This window comes from Nycticebus coucang, chromosome 17 (assembly GCF_027406575.1).
Source record: "Nycticebus coucang isolate mNycCou1 chromosome 17, mNycCou1.pri, whole genome shotgun sequence".
NCBI classification, from domain to species: Eukaryota; Metazoa; Chordata; class Mammalia; order Primates; family Lorisidae; genus Nycticebus; species Nycticebus coucang.
Genome location: NC_069796.1, coordinates 82,566,206 through 82,586,660, shown reverse-complemented (window position 1 = coordinate 82,586,660; position 20,455 = coordinate 82,566,206). Strand labels below are relative to the sequence as shown.

Below are 20,455 nucleotides of genomic sequence, written 5' to 3'. Positions count from 1 at the left end.
CCTTAGAAAAGATTACACTAGAAAGCTAGTTAAAATTCAGGCTAGGAGGCAATTTAGAGTTTCAGGCTTTATCATGTATGGGCCAACTTCTTAAAAAGGGACATCTTCAAAGTGAAATCTTGCCAAAACATTTGATTTTAATTATATGCGTATATACAAACATCTCTGTTTTAACATTCAACATATTTGGGGGTAATTCTAGAAAGCTCCTATAAAGTCTGTACCAAGTACTCTATTGATCCTTAAGAAGGGCATTTTAACAGGTTTATCTGTTAGGTCTAGAGACACATTTCAACTTCCTCATACTAAGATTAAAAAACAATGAGAACTACAAATAGAAATCTAGTAAGACAATTCTATCATCTAGGAAAACTGTTTCCCAAAGGTTTCTACACTGACTTTTTTTTTTTTTTGAGACAAGGCCTCACTATGTCACCCTGGGTTGAGTGCCATGGCATCACAGCTCACAGAAACCTCCAACTTGGGCGTAAGCAATTCTCTTGCCTCAACCTACTAAGCAGCTGGGACTACAGGTGCCCACCACAATGCCTGGCTATTTTTTGGTTGCAGTTGTTGTTTGGCAGGCCTGGGCTGGGTTCGAACCTACCAGCTTCAGTATATGTGGCTGGTGCCCTAGCTGCCAAGCTACACATGCAGAGCCTCTATACTGACTTTTTTTAAAGATACTTTACCCAGTTCTTCCACATTCAGTGTATGAAATTCAATTTAAGATATGTATATATGGAGAAACAGCTCTGTACATCCAAAACTATCCATTTGCATAGAAGTCTTGTCATTGCATTTGCTTTGGTTCATCCTGGCTTAGCTCACCCACAGACCACTGGTGGGCTGGAAGGTCCCCTCCCCCACCACACACACACTAAGAGCTTCAACTCCTCCATGACTTCCATGAAAATCCTCCAGGGGCCTTTCAGAATCAGATTGCTCACCATTCAGCAGTCTACATGCAGCGTATTCAGCCCATTGACAGAGACAAAAAACTGACAGACCTTCGTTTCTGCTGCAGCTGCAGAGCCCCTGGGATTTACCACGTGGATGCAGCACAGCTTACTTCCTTGCACCACAAAGCCCCAGCCAACCTTCTTGGCAACAGTTGTGAATGTTGTCCTTGCATATGGAGCCCTGGACGTCAGGAGCTCCTGGGGAGTGATGGGCTTCTTCAGCAGCTGCAGAGCACAGGGGGATGGGGGCTGCTGCTGCTGCTTGTGCTGCTCCTCCTCACCAAGACCTATCTTGATCTCCTCGCTGGGACTTACAGACATAAAGCTGGTAGATTTGCAGTGGTCATAGCTCTGCTTCCTCAGGCAGAAGTGACTAGCAAGAGCTTTCTGGGAGGAATGGGACTTCTTATTTATTGAACAGCTCCATCAGTATTCACCTCCAACAGAAGCTCGTTCTGAACTGGTAGAGAAGACTGCTGTTCACAAATGGGTGCTTGTTGGACATGTGCTGTATGATGCCATGCTGCCTAAGTTACTGGCAAAGAAAGTCACTCTGCCTCTTTCCTTGTAGAGGTCTCACCTTCCAAACCAGCCAATCCAGGGATTCAGATGCTATGAAGGTGTGCTCATGCTTGACTTCTTCCTCCTTCCTGGCCACACGAGTGTGTTTTCTGGGCTTATCAGCTTCTCGTACAGCCTCTGTCTTCTCACTTCGTTGTCCAATGGGAAGGTGCCATCATCCTTTCAGAAGTAGAAAAAGAGTTTGACATCCTTGAATTCTTTATGTTCACCACACATATGATGGATAATACCCTGGTCTGCTAATTTCTACATGAGTTTAATTGCTGTCTCTCTATTTGGAAGCCTTTTTGTGTTCTGTCAGCCAATTAGCTCTTTTGATAGTTAGGGTAGGTCTTGAGATGATGTTGTGCATTTTAAATAATGTTTTCTTCATGCAGCCTGAGCAAAGATGAAGTTGGGACATGTTAAGCTGACTTTACAATTGTCCAAGACCTGGTGGAACAACAGTAGCCAGTTACAGTGTTGTCATCTCTAGGAGGAGTCAGGACACCTAAACTGCAGAGTGTACAGTTTAGGCCTCTATCTTCTATTTTATTGACTTAAGCTCTTAACTTTTTCTCCTTTTTGATTTGCATTTATTTTTACCTTCTTTTTTTAGGTTCTCATGGTGGGAATTTAGGTTACTAATTTAAGATTTTTCCTCGTTTTCAATGTTAACATTTATTGCCATTAGTTTTGTCTTAGAAATTCTTTAGCTATGTCAACCTACAATAATAAGGAAAGAGGCTATCAGGAAAAAAAAGTTTATTCAGCAATAACGAGGGAATTGCCATCCAGAATATGTGCACTATAATAGATCATAGGCATTATCTGGAGAGGTTGGGGTAAGGGGGAACCTTTTAAAGGCAAAGAGAAGAGATCTAGGTAAGGTTTTTTTTTTTTTTTTCTTGCAGTTTTTGGCCAGAGCTGTGTTAGAACCCATCACTCCGGCACATGGGGCAGGTGCCCTACTCCTTTGAGCCCCAGGCACCGCCCTAAGTAAGCTGTTTTGAGACAAAAATCATTGGTCATGGGGTCTTGTTGTAGGAGATGGTATTAATTCATTGTTGGAGACAGCCATTGTTAACCAAATGTTCTTGTGAGAGCCACTTATCTGGAAAGCTGTAATCTTGAGAATTCTTTTGTAGTAAACTGTTACAGACATGTGCAAGATGTGCAGGATGTTTCAAGGAGAGTAAGACATGCAAAAAATATTGGTGGGTTTTTAGAAGGTCTTTGCGATAGTTCCTATCTCAGACACATGAGCATGACATTCCTTCTTCAGACCTTCTAGCCCAATTTGTTTGGGTCTGATGTAAGTGACTCCAGCTTGGCATCTGTGACTTTTCACAGCTATATCCTACAAATTTTGGTATGTTGTTTTCATTTTGTTGTTGTTGTTGTTGTTGTTTTCATTTTTATTCTATTCAGCATATTTTAAGTTCCTCTGAGACTTCCTTTTGACTCATGGATTATTTAGAACTGGTCCTGATATGGGGATTAGTTTTTGTCAAAACCTGAACATTTGTGTCTTGATGTTATGAGGCTGTTTGGGAAGGGCATTCAAATCCTCCTTGGTTTGCTGAGGGAAGGCTGGGATCACCCTGAACCAGTTCCATTTCTGCTCTTTCCAACTTTTTGGCTCATGTCTCTTGACCCCCTTTTCTACCTGTCTATTTTTAAGGATACCTTGATATAGTCTTTTTAGCCTACATCAGATAAATGCCCTTAGGGGGGTATTGGAATTGCCAATGTCCCTGTTCATGGTGCCAAAACTGGGGATTTTCTTTCTGTTGGTTTTAGGGACCCCTTCTTGCTCCCTAAAGGGAGGTGGCATGGCAGTGTGGTGGGTTTGTTGGAAGTTTCTTAGCAGCACTGACTTTATAGCGTCCTACGTCCTCCTGTCCAGTCTCCAGTTTTTAGAGCCTGTTTCTTTCCTCCCTCCCCACTCCCATTTCCCCACACAGTGTGAAGTAAATTGCAAGCTCCAGTGAATTTCACAGCTCCTTTGGTTAAGTTTCTGCACACTCCAGTGATTCCAACTACACAAACTGTATTGAATATATTGCTACATTTGTATTGCTGTGTTCCTTTCTTCTATCTACAATCCTTTATGTCTTTGTTTTCCAGCTACAATAGCTCTGATTTTGTGGGGTTTGGCTAGTTGGGTTTTTTGTTTGTTTGTTTTTAGGGGTGAAGTCTCACTATGCTGCCCAGGCTGGTTTCTAACTCCTGGACCTGAGCTGTCTCCCCACTTCATCAGGCTTCTATTTATTAAAGAAGAAACAAATATATGATGATATCTCATGATCACGTGGAATTTATTTCAGAAATGCAACATTGGTTAACACCAAAATTCACACAATGTAATTCTCTATTAAAAGAATGAAGAGGAAAACAATATGATCATTTCAATCAATGCAGAAAATAGATATGACAAAATACTACTCCCTTTTATGATAAAAACTCACAGTGCACTAGAAATACAAGGAAATATCCTTATTCTGATAACTGATACCCCCCAACAAATTAAAACATCAAATTAAATGGAGAAATACTGAATATTATAATTTTACTCACCATTGTACTGGCCAGTTCTATATAATGCTTTAATGTAAGAAAAATAAATGAAAATTATCATGATCAGAAAAGAAAAAATGATAATTTGTTATAGATAATATAATTACGTATGCAGAAAATTAAAAAAATACAAACAAGCTATTAGAAAATCATCAAATTTAGCAATGTTGCTGGTCAATATACAAAAATCAATTGTATTTCCATATGCTAGTATCAAATATGAAGCTTAAAAGTGCTATTTACAATAGTACAGTGAACACATCATATTCTCCGACTCCCTGCTATTCATTGCACAAGGCTTTCCCCTACTTGGAATGCCTTTCCATCTACCTCCATATAGCTGTTAAACTCCTACATTTCTTTCCAGTCCTTGTTCAAACTTACCACTTTTTAAAAGAACTGCTTCTTTCCCTCCTCAAGTAACTGCCAAGCATTAGTCCACCAGCAAATTCTCTCCTTAAAATAACAAAAAGTAACAGAGGTGTCAAATATATGGAACTGATAAAAGTGGAGCTTATTAAAACAGGAGTAGGGGAGAAGTTCAGATCCGTGACTTCTTAAAAAAATCTCCAAAGATTGAAACTCATTAATTTAATATTATTAAGCACCTATACAGAAATATTACTGTTACCAACATCTTAAAAATGAGATATTTCTCCTACCTTACAGAAGGTAAGTCACCAGGCAGAAATTCCTTCATCTCCAAATCAAACTTCTTTGTATTCCCATTATTCTGTAGGCTCTAACCTCCCTCCTAGTGTTAATTCCTGCACCCTATGTTCTGACTCAAATTCCTTCATTTCAAAGGGAACATTTCAAAAAATCTGTTTCACCCAGCTGTGTCTTCTTTAATCCACTGTCAGTATGTATATAACATTATTGCCTCAATCATTAAAATAGAAATGTTCCCTAAATCTTTTTCTTCAATTTGACACAGTCTACAATAGCCTCCTAGTTCAACTTTCCACAATACTCTCATCTAGAATAATCTGGGGTCTGTTCGCCCTATTTCACTGAAATTTCTCTTGCCAAGGTCTCCAATGATCTCCTTAGTTACCAATTTACTTATTACTTGATTTGTGGCACCTGACTCAGATTTATTACTACTTTGGGCTCAGTAACATCATTCTTCTACCTTTTATCAATAATGCCATTCACATTACATCTTAGTTCTCATTCTAATCCATATGTACTCCTGGCCAATTTCATATATCATGATTTTCACTACCAATGTATTTTTATTATTCTTAATTCTAGTCATCCAGTTAATCTCTCCCTTTTAGATTTAACATGTATAAAATCAAACTTGTTCTCTAACTTGCCTACATTGGTGCTTTGCACCACCATCCATCCAGATAACTAAGGCGGTGATCTAGGTGTTAATCTACCCTCCTAACTCACCTTCTCCAATTATTTTATTGCAAAAATTATGCCTATTCTTACTATATAAATATTAGTCACAAATTCTTCACCACACTGTGCTTGAGCTTATAGCAATGTTTTTCAAGTTTTTTATATCATAGCACACTTTAACCTGTAAATTTCCCTGACATACTTAAATTATGTTGATCTAAAAATTCAAAAAAATTAAAAAATATATACTTACAGTGCTTTTAACTCTTTGGAAACCGATTTAATTAAGATCTTTAAAAATTATCACGGCACACTAGTTGAAATCACTGGCTTAGAGACTCCTTCATCTATCATTCAAATTACTGTAACACACCTTCTGGACTTGTTTGCTCAACTGTCTTAATTCATCTGCTACACGTTATCACTCAGTTTCCCTCACTTAAAATCTTTACTTGGTGCCATAAGTTTTGAATAAAATTCAAACTCTTTACTATGGCAAATAAGACCTTTTGTTACTTAGCCACTGTGTTCTCAAACTTCAACATCTTTCTCATTTTTTTATAGATTTTCTACAAATATGCCATGCTGTACCCTCCCACCCACATATGTAGTTTCTTCCGTTTAGAATATTCTACTTGTGTCACTTTCTGGACAATTCCTATTATTTTCCCAAAACTGGGCTCAGGAATCACTGTCTATGGGATACCATTTCTGGTCTCTTCAGGCTCCATTTGTATTGGTCTCCATTCCTTTTTTCTGTATCCTATGCAAATCCCCATTGTGTTCTGCAACACGGTATCATAGCTTATCTATTTCTCTGTGAAAATTCCTTTAACACATTATAAATTGCTTCCTCATTTGCTATTTGCTTTAATCTCCTCTTCTGTGCCCCCTTTAAAATTGGGCCTGCTTCAGGCGGTGCCCGTGGCTCAGTGAGTAGGGCGTGGGCCCCATATGCTGAGGGTGGCAGGTTCAAACCCAGCCCCGGCCAAACTGCAACAAAAAAATAGCCGGGTGTTGTGGCGGGCGCCTGTAGTCCCAGCTGCTTGGGAGGCTGAGGCAAGAGAATCGCATAAGCCTAAGAGTTAGAGGTTGCTGTGAGCCATGTGACTCCACGGCACTCTACCGGAGGGCAGTACAGTGAGACTCTGTCTCTACAAAAAAAAAAAAAAAAATTGGGCCTGCTTCTTCTATATAATTTCTAGGAGCCAGGGTAGTTTATCTCACCCAAACTTGATATAAACAAACTTACTAAGTAAACAGGTTCTAAAGTTTAATTTTTTTTTTTTGCAGTTTTTGGCTGGGGCCAGATTTAAACCCACCACCTCCAGTACATTGGGCAAGTGCCCTACTCCTTTGAGCTACAGGCACTGTCCCTAATGTTTAATTTTTTTTTTTAATTTTCACTGCCAATTTTTATTAAAATTTAGAAAACTCCAAGCAAGTAAAACAGTTTTTATTTCATGAATTGATTCTATTTCAAGACCTTGTCACAAGTGAAAAGTTCTTTAAACTGTTATGATTTCTTTTTCAGGGAACTAAAAAAAATTAACAGCTTTAACCATGAAGTGATTGCCTAAACAAACTAAATGTTACTACTCAAATTACCTAATACTATTACTGCTCACAGCATAGCAAGTAGGATTTCATAATAAATATAACTTCAAGACAATAAAGAAAAATAATTCTAAGAACAAAATTAGAAAATATGTGGAAAATATGACAGGCCATGAGGTATAGTTTAGAAATGACTAGAAGAACAAAGAAGGAAGAGAACAGAATTTTCTTTCTCTTTTTTAATGAAAGCCATGAACAAAGTCTAAAAATTCATCAGAAAAAGATAAATTCCAGACACTGTGAGGTAGTTTGCAGTTTGTTTTTCTTTTATTTGGTCCTTTGCTCTAAAAATGCATATTCTCAAGATCAATTCTTTTGTTAGCTATTAAAATATTAGTTATAATAAATATACTAGCAGCTTACACAGTTGCTGTTTTTCTAATAAGAAATCCAGCACCTCTGCATCCCAAATTTTCTCATGTTTACGTGTCACGTATATTGCTGTATAAACAGAGAAAAAAAGCATTTTATCTTACAAATGGCCAATACCAATGTCTGTAATTGTGAATTGTTTCTCTCAGGATACTTTAAAAAGTGACGTACAAGTATGAAACTTTCCCCCATATTTATTACATAGTCAAGGTTTACCCTTAAAACTTAGTATCTGATAAGGACTTTAAACTAAAATAGAGTTTCCTCATATTTATTGTATGTATTTCAATCTCAAATATGTATCCTCTGATAAGCTTTGGCTTAAGGCTTTCACAAATGCAAATTTGCTTTCAAGGAGTCCTCCTCAATATGAATTTTATAATGATTAGTAAGGGATGACCTCTGGCTAAAGAGTTTTCCACATGCATTACATTCATAGGGTTTCTCTCCAGTATGAATTCTTTGATGTGCAATAAGTGATGAGCTCTGTCTAAAAGTTTTCCCACATGTCTTACATTTAAAAGGTTTTTCCCCTGTATGAATCCTCTGATGCTGTATAAGAGCTGCACTTTGTCCAAAAGATATTCCACATTCCAGACATCGATATGGTTTCTCTCCAGTATGAATTCTCTGATGATTACTAAGGGATGAGTTACACCTGAAGGTTTTCCCACACTCATTACATTTATAGGGTCTTTCTCCAGTATGCATTCTCTGATGTTGAATGAGAGCTGAACTCTGTCTGAAGGCTTTCCCACACACTTTACACTTACATGGTTTCTCTCCGGTATGGATTCTCTCATGAATTATAAGTGTTGAGTGGGAACTTAAGGCTTTACCACATTCATTACAATTATACAATTTCTCCCCAGTATGAATTATTCGGTGTCTATTAAGTCGTGAAATAGAAGTGAAGCCTTTTCCACATTCATTACATCTATAGGGCTTTTCTCCAGTGTGAATTCTTTCATGTTGAATCAGAGATGCACTCTGACTAAAGGCTCTTCCACATTCACTGCATTTGAAAGGTTTCTCTCCAGTGTGAATTCGCTGATGATAACGAAGGGATGAGCTAGACTTAAAGGCGTTGCCACATTCGTTACATAAGTAGGACTTCTTTCTGGAATGAATTCTTTGACATCCAGAAAGGGAGGTATTACAACTGGATGCCTTCCTACCTGGATTATATTTATGCGGATTGTCTCTGGCATGGATTTTCTGATGTAAAAATAGGCCTGACCTTCGGTTGAAAGATTTACCACATTCTTTACAACTATAGCATCTCTCCACAGTATGGGTTTTTAGGTGCTTACCAAGGGATGCACTATGACTGAAGGCTTTCCCACATTCCTTACATAGGTAGGGTTTCTCTCCTGTATGAATTCTTTCATGTTGAATAAGAGCAGAACTTTGGGTGAAGGCTTTTAAACATTCTTTACATTTAAATACTTTCTCTCCAGTGTGGTTTTTCAGATGTTTACGAAGGGATGAATTGTGAATGAAGGCTTTTTCACATGTATTACATTTATAGCGTTTCTCTGCTGTCTTGATCTTTGGTTGGTTATGTATATTTGAATTCTGCTTGAAGCTATTTCTTTGCATTTCATATTTTGACAATGTTTTTTCCCTAGAAAACCTCTGTTGCTTAATGAAGACTGATTCCAGGTTGCAGTTTTGGCCAAACTCATTATTTTTATGGCTTCCATCTACAGTGAATACTTTTGTATGCGTGATTGAAATTATTTGTAAACTTGCATTTTTGTCTTGTTTATTTAATTTGTCTTCATATATGCAGGGTTTTTCTAATATGAAGTCCCAGGGTTCATCCCTTTTGAGATTTTTCCTCATCTCTTGAAATGACTCTTGAGTTTGAGTTGATTTTGTGGGTTTGGAACTACTCTTAAATCCTGGAAAACAAACAAAAAAAAAAGGCAATTGCCAATGATTCATGTGATTTGCTGAGACTAATGATGTAAAAGGAATAAAGATTAATGATATCTTGATAAGGGCTTGCCATATGGCTAAAAGACACTAAAAAAAGCACTGGGTATAAAATAATCATGCATGACAGCTGAACTCTAGAGTAAACAAAAGAATAAAGCAAGTTCATTCAAGGAGGGTGAGAGTGTAAAAGTGATTAGGAGAATGGAGAGAAAGAATTAGGGTAGGAGGGACATAGTATGAATTAGGAAATGTAGTCTGGTATCTAAAGCCTATCCTAGACTCATAAGTCACCTCATTTCTGTTATTTCTAATTTAAATATCTTTCCCTTTTTTCCTCTATGCTAACCTCCTTTACAGCCTTCAGATTCAGTTCAAGTGTTAACACCTCTGTGTACCATTTCCTTTGTGCTGTATTATCCCTTTAGTATAATACTCATTACAGTATATTATAATGTATATACGTAAGGGAATAATATATATCTGAAGACACTGAAAGAACTCCTAATATTCTATACCAATAATAAAAAACACTAAAAAACAAAAATTAAGGGATACTTCCTCAACATGATAAAATACATATACCTTAGTCCTAAGGTATTTTATTTAATGAAGAAGTATTAAAGATATTTCCACTATGATCAAGACTAAGGCAAGAATATCCACTACTTTCCCTACTATTCAACACCTTACTATATGTATTCAGCAGGGCAATCAGAAAAGAGAAGTCAATTAGAAACATAAGGATGAGTAAACAGAAAGTAGAACTTCTATTTGCTGATCATATAATACCATATCTGAAAAAAAAATCCCAGAGAAATCAATGATAAAAGCTCATTCAGTGAAGTAGCATAATATAATATGTCAATAATATTATAATCAATAGGCTTCATTTACACTAACAAAAAAATAGGGAAATAAATTTTAAACAAGTATGAAAAGCTCATAACAATCATGAATGACATTAAAGTGTACTTCAACAAATAACAATGACCTCTCATTCTTGGACAGAACGACTCAATGTTATAAAAATGTCAGTGTATAAAGCCAAGATATAGATCATAATTTATCAACCTCAGCTGACTTCTTGGCTGGTTAATTCTTTCTTGTATGGGGCTGCCCTGTGTACTGTAGAATATTTAACAGTATACTTTGTCCTCTATCCACTAGATGGCAGTAGCAACTTCCCTCTCAACTCCTCCTAAGGGTGTGAGGAGCAAAAATATTTCAAGACACTGAAAAATGACAAAATCATCCCTGGTGGAAAACCACTGGTATACATGAAACAAAAATGACCATGAATTGATAAATATTGAAACTAGATGATGAATATTTGGGAATTCATTATACTACTTTTATATATGTTTAAATTTTTCCACAATAAAAGTAAAAACTGTTTTCTTCCACTTTCTGTTCTGAATGGGTTAATCCTTTTCCTTTTAAAGACTATACCTACAAAGAAAGCTATAATTTTAAAACTCTACTTTTGGGGGTTCTTTTTGAGACAGAGCCTCAAGCTATTGCCCTGGGTAGGGTGCTATGGTGTCACAGCTCACAGCAACCTCAAACTCTTGGGCTTAAGCGATTCTCTTGCCTCAGCTTCCCAAGTAGCTGAGACTACAGGTGACTGCCACAACACCCAGCTATTTTTTTGTTGTTGTTATTACAGTTGTCATTGTTGTTTTAGCTGGCCCAGGCCAGGTTCCAACCCACTAGCCTCAGTGTATGTGGCCAGCGCCCTACCCACTGAGCTATGGGTGCCTCCCAAAACTCTGGTTTTTGAAAATGAATTTAAAAAAAAAAATCAGTACACAAAGGACATGAGTAAAATATACTTACTTTAAAACATAGTAAGTAGAAAATTAAAATACTTATTAAATGACAAAACTTAGATTTAAAGAGCAAAGATTAAAGCCTTCCGGGTAGCTGAAGATAATGTTGGATGAGTGGCAACCAACCTGTCAAATTTTCTTTCCCAAATAATAAGAAATAACTTCACAATTGTGAAGTTTTTTTTTTGAGACAGAGTCTCCAGCTGTCGCCCCAGACAGAGTGCCTTGGGGTCACAGCTCACAACAACTTCAAACTGCTGGGCTTAAGTGATTCTCTTGCTTCAGTCTCCCAGGTAGCTGGGACTTACAGGCACCCACCACAACACCCAGTTATTATCCGGTTGTAGTTGTCATTGTTGTTTGGCAGGCCCAGGCTGGATTTGAACCAACCAGCTAAAGTGTATGTGGCTGGTGCCCTAGCCGCTGAGCTACAGGCACCGAGCCAACTGTCAAGTTTTTATGCAGGACCTCACCTTCAACTTTACTTGAAGGCAGAATGCCAAAACTTTAAAATACATGTGAGATAAAACAAAAATGGATGCCTTCTTCCCTGAAGGCAGAGTAGAAATCAGCAGAGTTTTGTCCATCCACCTAGACAATAACTGAGCTGGCACAATCTGATACAACTGTTTTGAAATTCTGTAATCTATCTGAAAGCTTGCAGCTTCTATGGGAAGGCCTGTAACCCCAAGGGAGGCAGCCATCCTAGCATTCCTTGGGAGCCAAAGAGCCAATAGGGACCCTTTTCTTCAAATAATGCAGATCTGAGTTCTGACTATGGATTACTGCATTTGCTCATAGAGGTACAGACAGAAAGGCAGACTGCTGCTGTTGTAATCCCCACTGAGCTGAAGTAGGTTCCACAGGATTTAAGGTACAGTGCCCACATTTTTTTTTTTTCTCTCTTCATTTCCATTTATCTGCTTCAGGGAGCCTGACATTTAAGGATTAAAAAAAGACATTCAAGGGGCGGCACCTGTGGCTCAGTCGGTAGGGCGCCGGCCCCATATACCGAGGGTGGCGGGTTCAAGCCCAGCCCCGGCCAAACTGCAACCAAAAAATAGCCGGGCGTTGTGGCGGGCGCCTGTAGTCCCAGCTACTCGGGAGGCTGAGGCAAGAGAATCGCTTAAGCCCAGGAGTTGGAGGTTGCTGTGAGCTGTGTGATGCCATGGCACTCTACCCAGGGCCATAAAGTGAGACTCTGTCTCTACAAAAAAAAAAAAAAAAAGACATTCAAAAGCAACTGTATGGGGTTAGGGAGTTCAAATTCACTGCATGTGGCCAGGGAAAAGAACAGGCTTAGAAAAAGAAATCAGAAGACTTTCAGTTTATATATACCTCAGGCTGATTTCCTGGAATAGCAAAATCCTACAACAATTAAAAAAAAAAACGAAAAAACAAGCAAAACAAAACAAACTCCACAAACCCCGAGAAGAGAAAGAATCTGATTTCTAGTTACATGATACTATTCAAACATCTAGTATTCAACAACAATAAAAACACAAGGTATTAAAAAATAGAGAAATAATGGTCCATTCAAAGGAACAAGATAAATAAGATAGAAGATATCTATGAGGAAGACTAGATGGTAGCATACTACAGAAAGATAACTGTCATAAAGATACAAGAGAGCTAAAGGAAAATATAAAAGTCATGAAAATGATGAACGAAATGGAATACCAATTAAAAGATAGCAAACAAAAAGGAACAAAAGGAAATTCTAGAGTTGAAAGCACAAAACTGAAATAAAAATTCCACTGAAGGTATCCAAAAGAAGATATGAGCAGGCAGAAGAAAAGAATCAACAAACCTGAAGATAGAGAAATTGAAATTACTGAGTCTAAGAAACAGAAAAAAAAATTGAAAAAATGAATACAACTTAAGAGAACTGTAAGACACCATTAAGCAGACCAAAATATCTATGGCAAAAGTCCTGAAAGGAGAAGAGAAAGAAGCAGAGGAAGTATGTGAAAAAATAATGGCTAGGAATCAGTTCCAAGAAGGTGGACTAGGTGGGATCAGGGCAGGGGGACTCCAGCCACTTCTTACTGGACTGTGATGCTGATACATTGCAATGGCACAGTGAGACAACGAGGGACTCTAAGAGACAAGGAGGTGGAAGGTGGATGGAAGGCCAGCTGGAAAAGCAGTTATGAGTACTGCAGTGTCCCAAGGACAAATACTACATGTTGGAGTCCCTGAAGGATTAAGCCTGCAGGAGAGTCTCCCCCACCTTCTACACCTAGGAACCAGACCAAGCTCTAGGAGGGTCTATCAATTCAGGTGAGGGGAGTAGGAAGAAACAACCAGCAACTGAGACCCCAGCAGATCTTCTGGACAGGCCTACACTGGGAAGCACAATCCAAAGGTACCAGGCAGGCAGATTTGGCCCTTTGCTTGTTCAACCAGCAGCCTTGTGACCAGGCCACTATCATGGGAGAGCTGTGGGCAAGGAACAGTGGAGAGACATACAGTCTTTGAGTTGGCAGGTGCTTGCAGAGGCCTGTTTGGAAGTGGCCTGTGACTAGCTATGGTTCCACCACCTGGGCTCAGACAGCCACCCTTGGGATGCTTCCCACAGAGACACAGGTGCACTGGATGGATTGGGCCTCCTATATGAACCCCTTTGTGGCCTCAGGGAACTGTTTAGAGCAGCAGTTCTCAACCTGTGGGTCACGACCCCTTTGTAACAATGACAATACATCCTGCATATAAGGTATTTACATTACGATTCATAACAGTAGCAAAATTACAGTTATGAAGTAGCAACAAATTTTATGGTTGGGGGTCACCACAACATGAGGAACAGTACTAAACTATATTAAAGGGTTGTGGCATTAGGAGGCATTAGGAAGGTTGAGAACCACAGGTTTATCCCCCATAAAGCACAGAGTAACCTTTGGTATTTTGGCTCCCCAAGTCTCCCCCAGTGGGGATCAGGGCTTGTACAGACATCATGCTCAGACTGAAATCAAATAAAGCAGGAAGACCAGGTCACCATGGCAACTAGCCAGTAACTTCATTACCCTACCCACCCACCCCAGCACATGCAAATGAAGCAGCCACCCTTCTTTTTTTTTTTTTTTTAACTTTTTTCATTTCCAACACTGCAGTGCCACATGGTATCCAGGCAATATATTGCATTATACGTTTTTGTTTGTTGGGTTTTTTAATATATATATTTGTTGTTTTTTTCTTTTGTTTTGTTTGTTTTAATATTAAGGCTCTTATCTTTTCTATGGGTTTTCTTGCCTTTTTTTTCTTCTTTTCCTTTTCTCTAATTTTGGATATTTTTCCACTTTTTCCATCTTTCCCTCATAAATCCCTTAAAAAAAACAACCAAGATTTGTTTTCTCTTTTGTTCATTTTTTGTTTTGTTTGTTTTCTATTCTGGTCTGTTTTTTTCTGTTTTATTCTGTCTTTCTATTCTGGGACAGCCTTGCTTTGAGGCCTAGGCTGGGGTGCCATGGCATTGGGCTCACTCTTGGAGGCAACAAACCCTTGGCCTACAGAATCCCTCCTGCTTTGGCCTTCAGAAGGACTGCATTTGCAGGCCCCCACCATATAACAAGACAGATTTTTTGTTTCTTTTCCCTTTTTGATGGTGGTGGGATCTTGCTCTGGATCAGGATGGTGAGGAGCACCTAATTCTCAGGGGAACCCACAACCATAGCCTCTCAGTGTTCTAAGATTATGAGTTGGGTTACCAGGCCCATTATTCTTACCAATTTTCTCTTTCCATCATTCTTTGCTCCCTTTTTCCTTTTCTTTTCCTTCTTTCTTTCCCTCTTTTTTCCCTTCTCACTCTCTTCTTTTCTCTCCCTTTGGTCCCTATACCAAAAGGCCACTTCAACATCCGGGTACAGAGATAAGGAAAATTAAGGGGAAGGAGGAAATGAGAGGAGTAAGACAAAGAAGTAAACAAGAAAACTCAGGTGAGAAGGAACCAACAAAAAAATAACTAAGAAAATGCTACAAAAGCTGTGTTAACTAATGTGATGAAAATGTGCCAAACGATCTATGAACCAAGTGTATGGTGCCCCACGACCATACTAATGTACACAGCTATGGTTTAATAAAAATAAATAAATTAAAAAAAAATTCTGGCAACATGAAAAGCCAGAACAGATCAATGACGACCACAGAGCATGAGTCAGCTAACACAGGTGATCCCACTTACAAAGAAATTACAGAAGTGACAAGAAAGGAATTTAGAGTATAGACACCAAAAGCTATGAAGGGAAATGACAGGAAAGTGGATAACAGCCAAAAGGAAATCTAAAAATTGACCCAAGAAATGAATGAAAGACATGGTGTAATTAGAAAAGATATATCAGAGGTCAAGGAATTGAAAGAGTCATTCAGGAAACTTAAAGATGCAATAGAAAGTATCATTAACAGATAAGACCATGAAGAACAAAGAATCTCAGAGTGAGGAGATAAGGCTCTTGAGCTAACTCAGGCATTTAAAGAGGCAGAAGAGAAGAGAATAAAAGCAGAGCAATCTCACAGAGAATTATGGAACTTCACAGAGCACACAAACATACAAATTATAGGTATCCTTAAAGGAGAAGAGTGACCCAAGGGTATGGAAGCCCGACTGAAGGATATCATAACTAAAAATTTCCCAAGCATCAAAGATTCTGACACAATCCTGTTACATGAATATAAAACTTCAGTTTGTCTCAATACGACTACAGCATCTCCTGTACACATTGTAATGAACCAAGCCATTTTATCTTTAAAAAAGAGAAAATTCTTCAAGGAGCCAGGATTAAGTACTAACTGACCTACAGGGGCATTTCCATCAGTGTGACAGCAGATTTCTCAGCTGAAACTTTACAAACCAGAAGAGATTGGGCTTCTACTTTCAACTTACTCAAACAAAACAACTTTTAGCCTAAGATCCTGTATCCTGCCAACGTTCATGTTCCATGGAGAAATCAAACCTTTTAATGACAAGCAAGCATTAAGCAAATTTGCCACTACAATATGAGCTCTGCAGGAAGTACTCAGACTCATACTACACACAGACCATCACAACAGCCCACAAGCAAAGTAAAGATACCCAGAAATAAAAGGTCAGAGCCTGCCTTCCACAATGGCCCAAGTGATAAAACCTGGTGACACACCTCCAAAAAAACAAGACAAACAGAACTCCACCACATTAATTAGTTCTCTAAATACATGTGAATGGCTTGACTTCACCACTGAAGAGGCACAGGCTAGATGACTGCATGAAAAGCATAAGCTAGCTATATGTATCTTTAGGAAGGACAAAACAAGACTCAGACTGAAGGGTTGGAAAACAGTATTTCAGGCAAATGGAAATCACAAGAAGGGAGGGATCACAATTTTACTTTCAGATACCACTGGATTTAAAAGAAAAAAAAAGTAAAGAATGACCAAAATGTACACTATATACTGGACAAGGGAATAATTTAACAAGAAGACATTTCAATTCTAGATATATAAGAACCCAACTTAAATGCTCCCAGATTTATAAAACAAATCCTAACTAGTCTGAAAAATATGATATCCTACAACATATAATATCTAGAGACTTCAACATCCCACTGACAGAACGGACAGATTATCCACAGAGAAATTAAACAAAGACACAAGGAACTTAAATGGGCCCCTAGAACAATTAGACTGAATAGACGTTTACAGAAAATACCACCCCCAAACCACTGAGTATATATTCTTCTTGTTACCTCATGGATCATACTATAAAACTGGTCATATCCTAGCACACAATTCAAACCTCAAGAAAATCAAAAGAATAGAAATTATACCTTGTATTTCTTCAGACCACAGGGAATAAAGGTAGAGCTCAACTCAAACAAAAACCTTCATCCCCACACAAAGTCATGGAAACTAACAATCTTATGCTCAACAAAAGCTGGGACAAGGAAAAGGTAAAGAAGAAAATTATTAGATTCCTCAAACATAATGACAATAAAGCCACAGCTATCAAAACCTGTGGAATACTGCAAAAGCAGTCCTAAGAGAGAAATTTATCTCATTAGGTGCCCACATCCATAAAACAGAAGTGCATCAACAACCTAATGAACTATCACAAGGAACTAGAAATAAAGAGAAATACAATCCCAAACATACCAAAAGAAAAGAAATAACCAAAATTAGATCAGAAATAAATGAAACCGAAAACAAAAGAATAATCCAGAAAGTTACTGAAACAAAAATTTGGTTCTTTGAAAAGGTAAACAAAATCAATAAACTTTTGGCCAGATTAACTAGAAACAGATAAGATCTCTAATGACCTTAATCAGAAATGAAGAGGGGGAAATAACAGTAGATACCACAGAGATACAAAAGATTATCTTTGATTAGTACAAAACACTCTATGCCCAGAAATTTGATGATGTGGAGGAAATGGACCAATACCCAGAACCACACAATCTCCTTAGACTTAACCAGGAAGAAATAGATCTCTTGAACAGACCAATATCAAGCATCTAAATTGCAACAATAAAAAAGCTCCCTTGGCTCAGCACCTGTAGCTCAGTGAGTAGGGTGCTAGCCACATACACTGAAGCTGGCAGGTTCGAGCCTGTCCCAGGCCTGCTAAACTACAATGACAACTGCAACCAAAATATTGCCAGCAGGGCATTGTGGCAGGTGCCTATAGTCCCAGCTACTTGGGAGACTGAGGCAAGAGGATCACTTAAGCCCAAGAGTTTGAGGTTGCTGTAAGCTGTGATGCCACAGCACTCTACTGAGAGCAACATAGTGAGACTCTGTCTCAAAAAAATAAATAAATAAAGCTCCCAAGAAAAATAAAGGTCTGGACCAGATAGATGTCTTTAACCCAGAATTCTACCAAGTCATTAAAAAATAGCTTATACCTATATTGCATAACCAATTCCAAAACACTCAGAAGGAACCCTCCCCAACATATTCTACAAAGCAATTATCACCCTGATACCCAAACTGGGAAAAGACATGACTAAAAAGGAAAATTAGAAACCAATTGTTCTAACCTAAGAATACTGATGCAAAAATACTCAATAAAATCCTAGCAAATAGAATAGAGCTACACGTTTAAGAAAGTCACATCATGATCAAGTAGGCTTCATCCCAGGGATGCAAGGCTGGTTTAATATACACAAATCCATAAATGTAATTCACCACCAAAATAGAAGCAAAAACAAAGACCATATGAGCCTCTCAGTAGATGTAAAAAGAGCATTTGACAAAATCTAGCATCCTTTTCTGATAAGAACAGTTAACAAATTAGGCATAGACAGAACATTTCTTAAAGTGATAGAGGCCATCCATGACAAACCCATTGCCATTATATTGAATGAAGTAAAACTGAAAGCATTCCCACTTAGAACTAGGAACGGACAAGGATGTCCACTATCACCACTACCATTCAAAATAGTGCTAGAAGTTCTCAGCAATGCAATCAGGTAAGAGAAGGAAATCAAGGACATTCAAATGCAGGCAGAGGACACCAAACTTTCACTCTTTGCTAATAATATGATCTTATACTTAGAAAATACCAGATACTCAACCACAAGACTCCTGGAAGTGATCAAGAAATACAGTAATATCTCAGGATATAAAGTCAATGTTCATAAATCAGTAGACTCTGTATACACCAATAACAATCAAGCTGAGAATCAAAGCAAGGACTATACCTTTCACAATAGTTTAAAAGAAAGTGAAGTATCAGCAAATATATCTAACAAAGGAATTAAAGGATCTTTACAGAGAGAATGATGGACCCCTGAGGAAAAAACAAACTTCAGAAGACATGAACAAATGGAAGAACATAATATGCTCTTGGTTAGAAAGGATCAACACAGTTAAAATGACTATACTACCCAAAGTAATCTAAAGATTTACTCCATTAAAATACCAACATCATACTTTGAAGAACTGTTAAAAAATTGTTCTTCCTTTTTTATGGAACCAGAAAAACACCCTTATAGCCAATCCAATTCTTAGAAATAAAAACATCACTTTACTAGACTTGAGGTTATACTACAAGTCCACAGTGATCAAAACAGCATGGTATTGGCACAAAAATAGAGACATAGATTATAAAACAGAATTAAAAATGGGCCTCATATTGCCAGCTGACCTTTGATAAACCAAACAAAAGGATACACAAGGGAAAAGAATGCCTGTTCAATAAAAGATGCAGGGAGAACAGGTTAGCCACATGTAAAAGACTGAAAGTGGACCTGCACTTCTCATCACTTAAAGAAAAATTAATTCATGATGGCAAAAAAATTTAAATCTAATACATAAAACAATAAAAACTCGTAGAAGAAAGCATGGGGAAAACTCTTTATGATATCGGCCTAGGGAAGGATTTTATGAAGAAGACTCCATTGGTAATTACAAAAACGAAAATAAATAAATGGGACTTAATCAAGGTAAAAAGCTTCTGCACAGCTAAAGACACAAAAATTAAAACAAACAGATAACCTTCAGAATGGGAAAAGATATTTCTATGTTACAAATCTGAGGGCTAATAACCAAAATCTACACAGAACTCTAAACAACAATAAAAGAGCAAACAATCCCATTTATCATTGGGAAGAGACATGAACAGAATCTTCTCTGACAACAGACAAATGGCTTACAAACACATGAAAAAAATGTTCATTTTCCCTAATCATCAGAGAACTGCAAATCAAAACCACCTTGAGAGATCACTTAACCCCAGAGAGAACAGCCCACATCACAAAGTTCCAAAGTTCCAGATGCTGGCACAGATATAGAGAGAAAGGAACACTTTTACATTACTGGTGGGACTGCAAACTAATACAGCCTCTTGGGAAAGAAATATGGGGAGTCCTCAAAGAACTAAAAGTAGACCTTCCACTAGATCCCACAATCCCATTACTAGATATCTAACAACAAAAAAATTATTCTATCATAAGGACATTTGCACTAGAATGTTTATCATAGCTTAATTTATAACCACCAAGATGTGAAATCAACCCAAGTGCCCATCAATCCATGAATGAATAAACTGTGGTATATGTATACCATGGAATACTACTCGGCCTTTAAAAAACATGGAGACTTTTCAACTTTTGTACTTTCCTGGAAAGATCCAGAGAACATCCTCCTAAGTAAAGTATCACAATAAAAGAAAAGCAAGTATCCAATGTACTCTATACTCACATGAAACCAATAGATGAACAACTACATTCTCATAGGAAAGGAAAAACACAACTACATCCAAATGGG

General features: G+C 37.9%; 1 protein-coding gene and 1 pseudogene across 3 annotated transcripts in view; both read right to left on the bottom strand.

The window, feature by feature from the left end:
• Window positions 1–827: 827 nt before the first annotated feature.
• LOC128568582 (DEP domain-containing mTOR-interacting protein-like) lies at window positions 828–4,537 on the bottom strand (annotated as a pseudogene).
• Window positions 3,831–20,455, bottom strand: part of LOC128569114 (zinc finger protein 354B) — a 36,042-nt gene continuing 19,417 nt past the window's right edge. For 2 of the 3 annotated variants that reach the window (XM_053567219.1, XM_053567218.1), the window contains one exon: window positions 7,627–9,352. In XM_053567219.1, the coding sequence (XP_053423194.1) occupies window positions 7,776–9,352 (1,577 nt within the window). In that variant the 3' untranslated portion in view covers window positions 7,627–7,775. Of the gene's footprint in view, window positions 4,560–7,626; window positions 9,353–20,455 lie in introns of those variants that run through there. The other variant, XM_053567220.1, reaches the window with a different exon arrangement.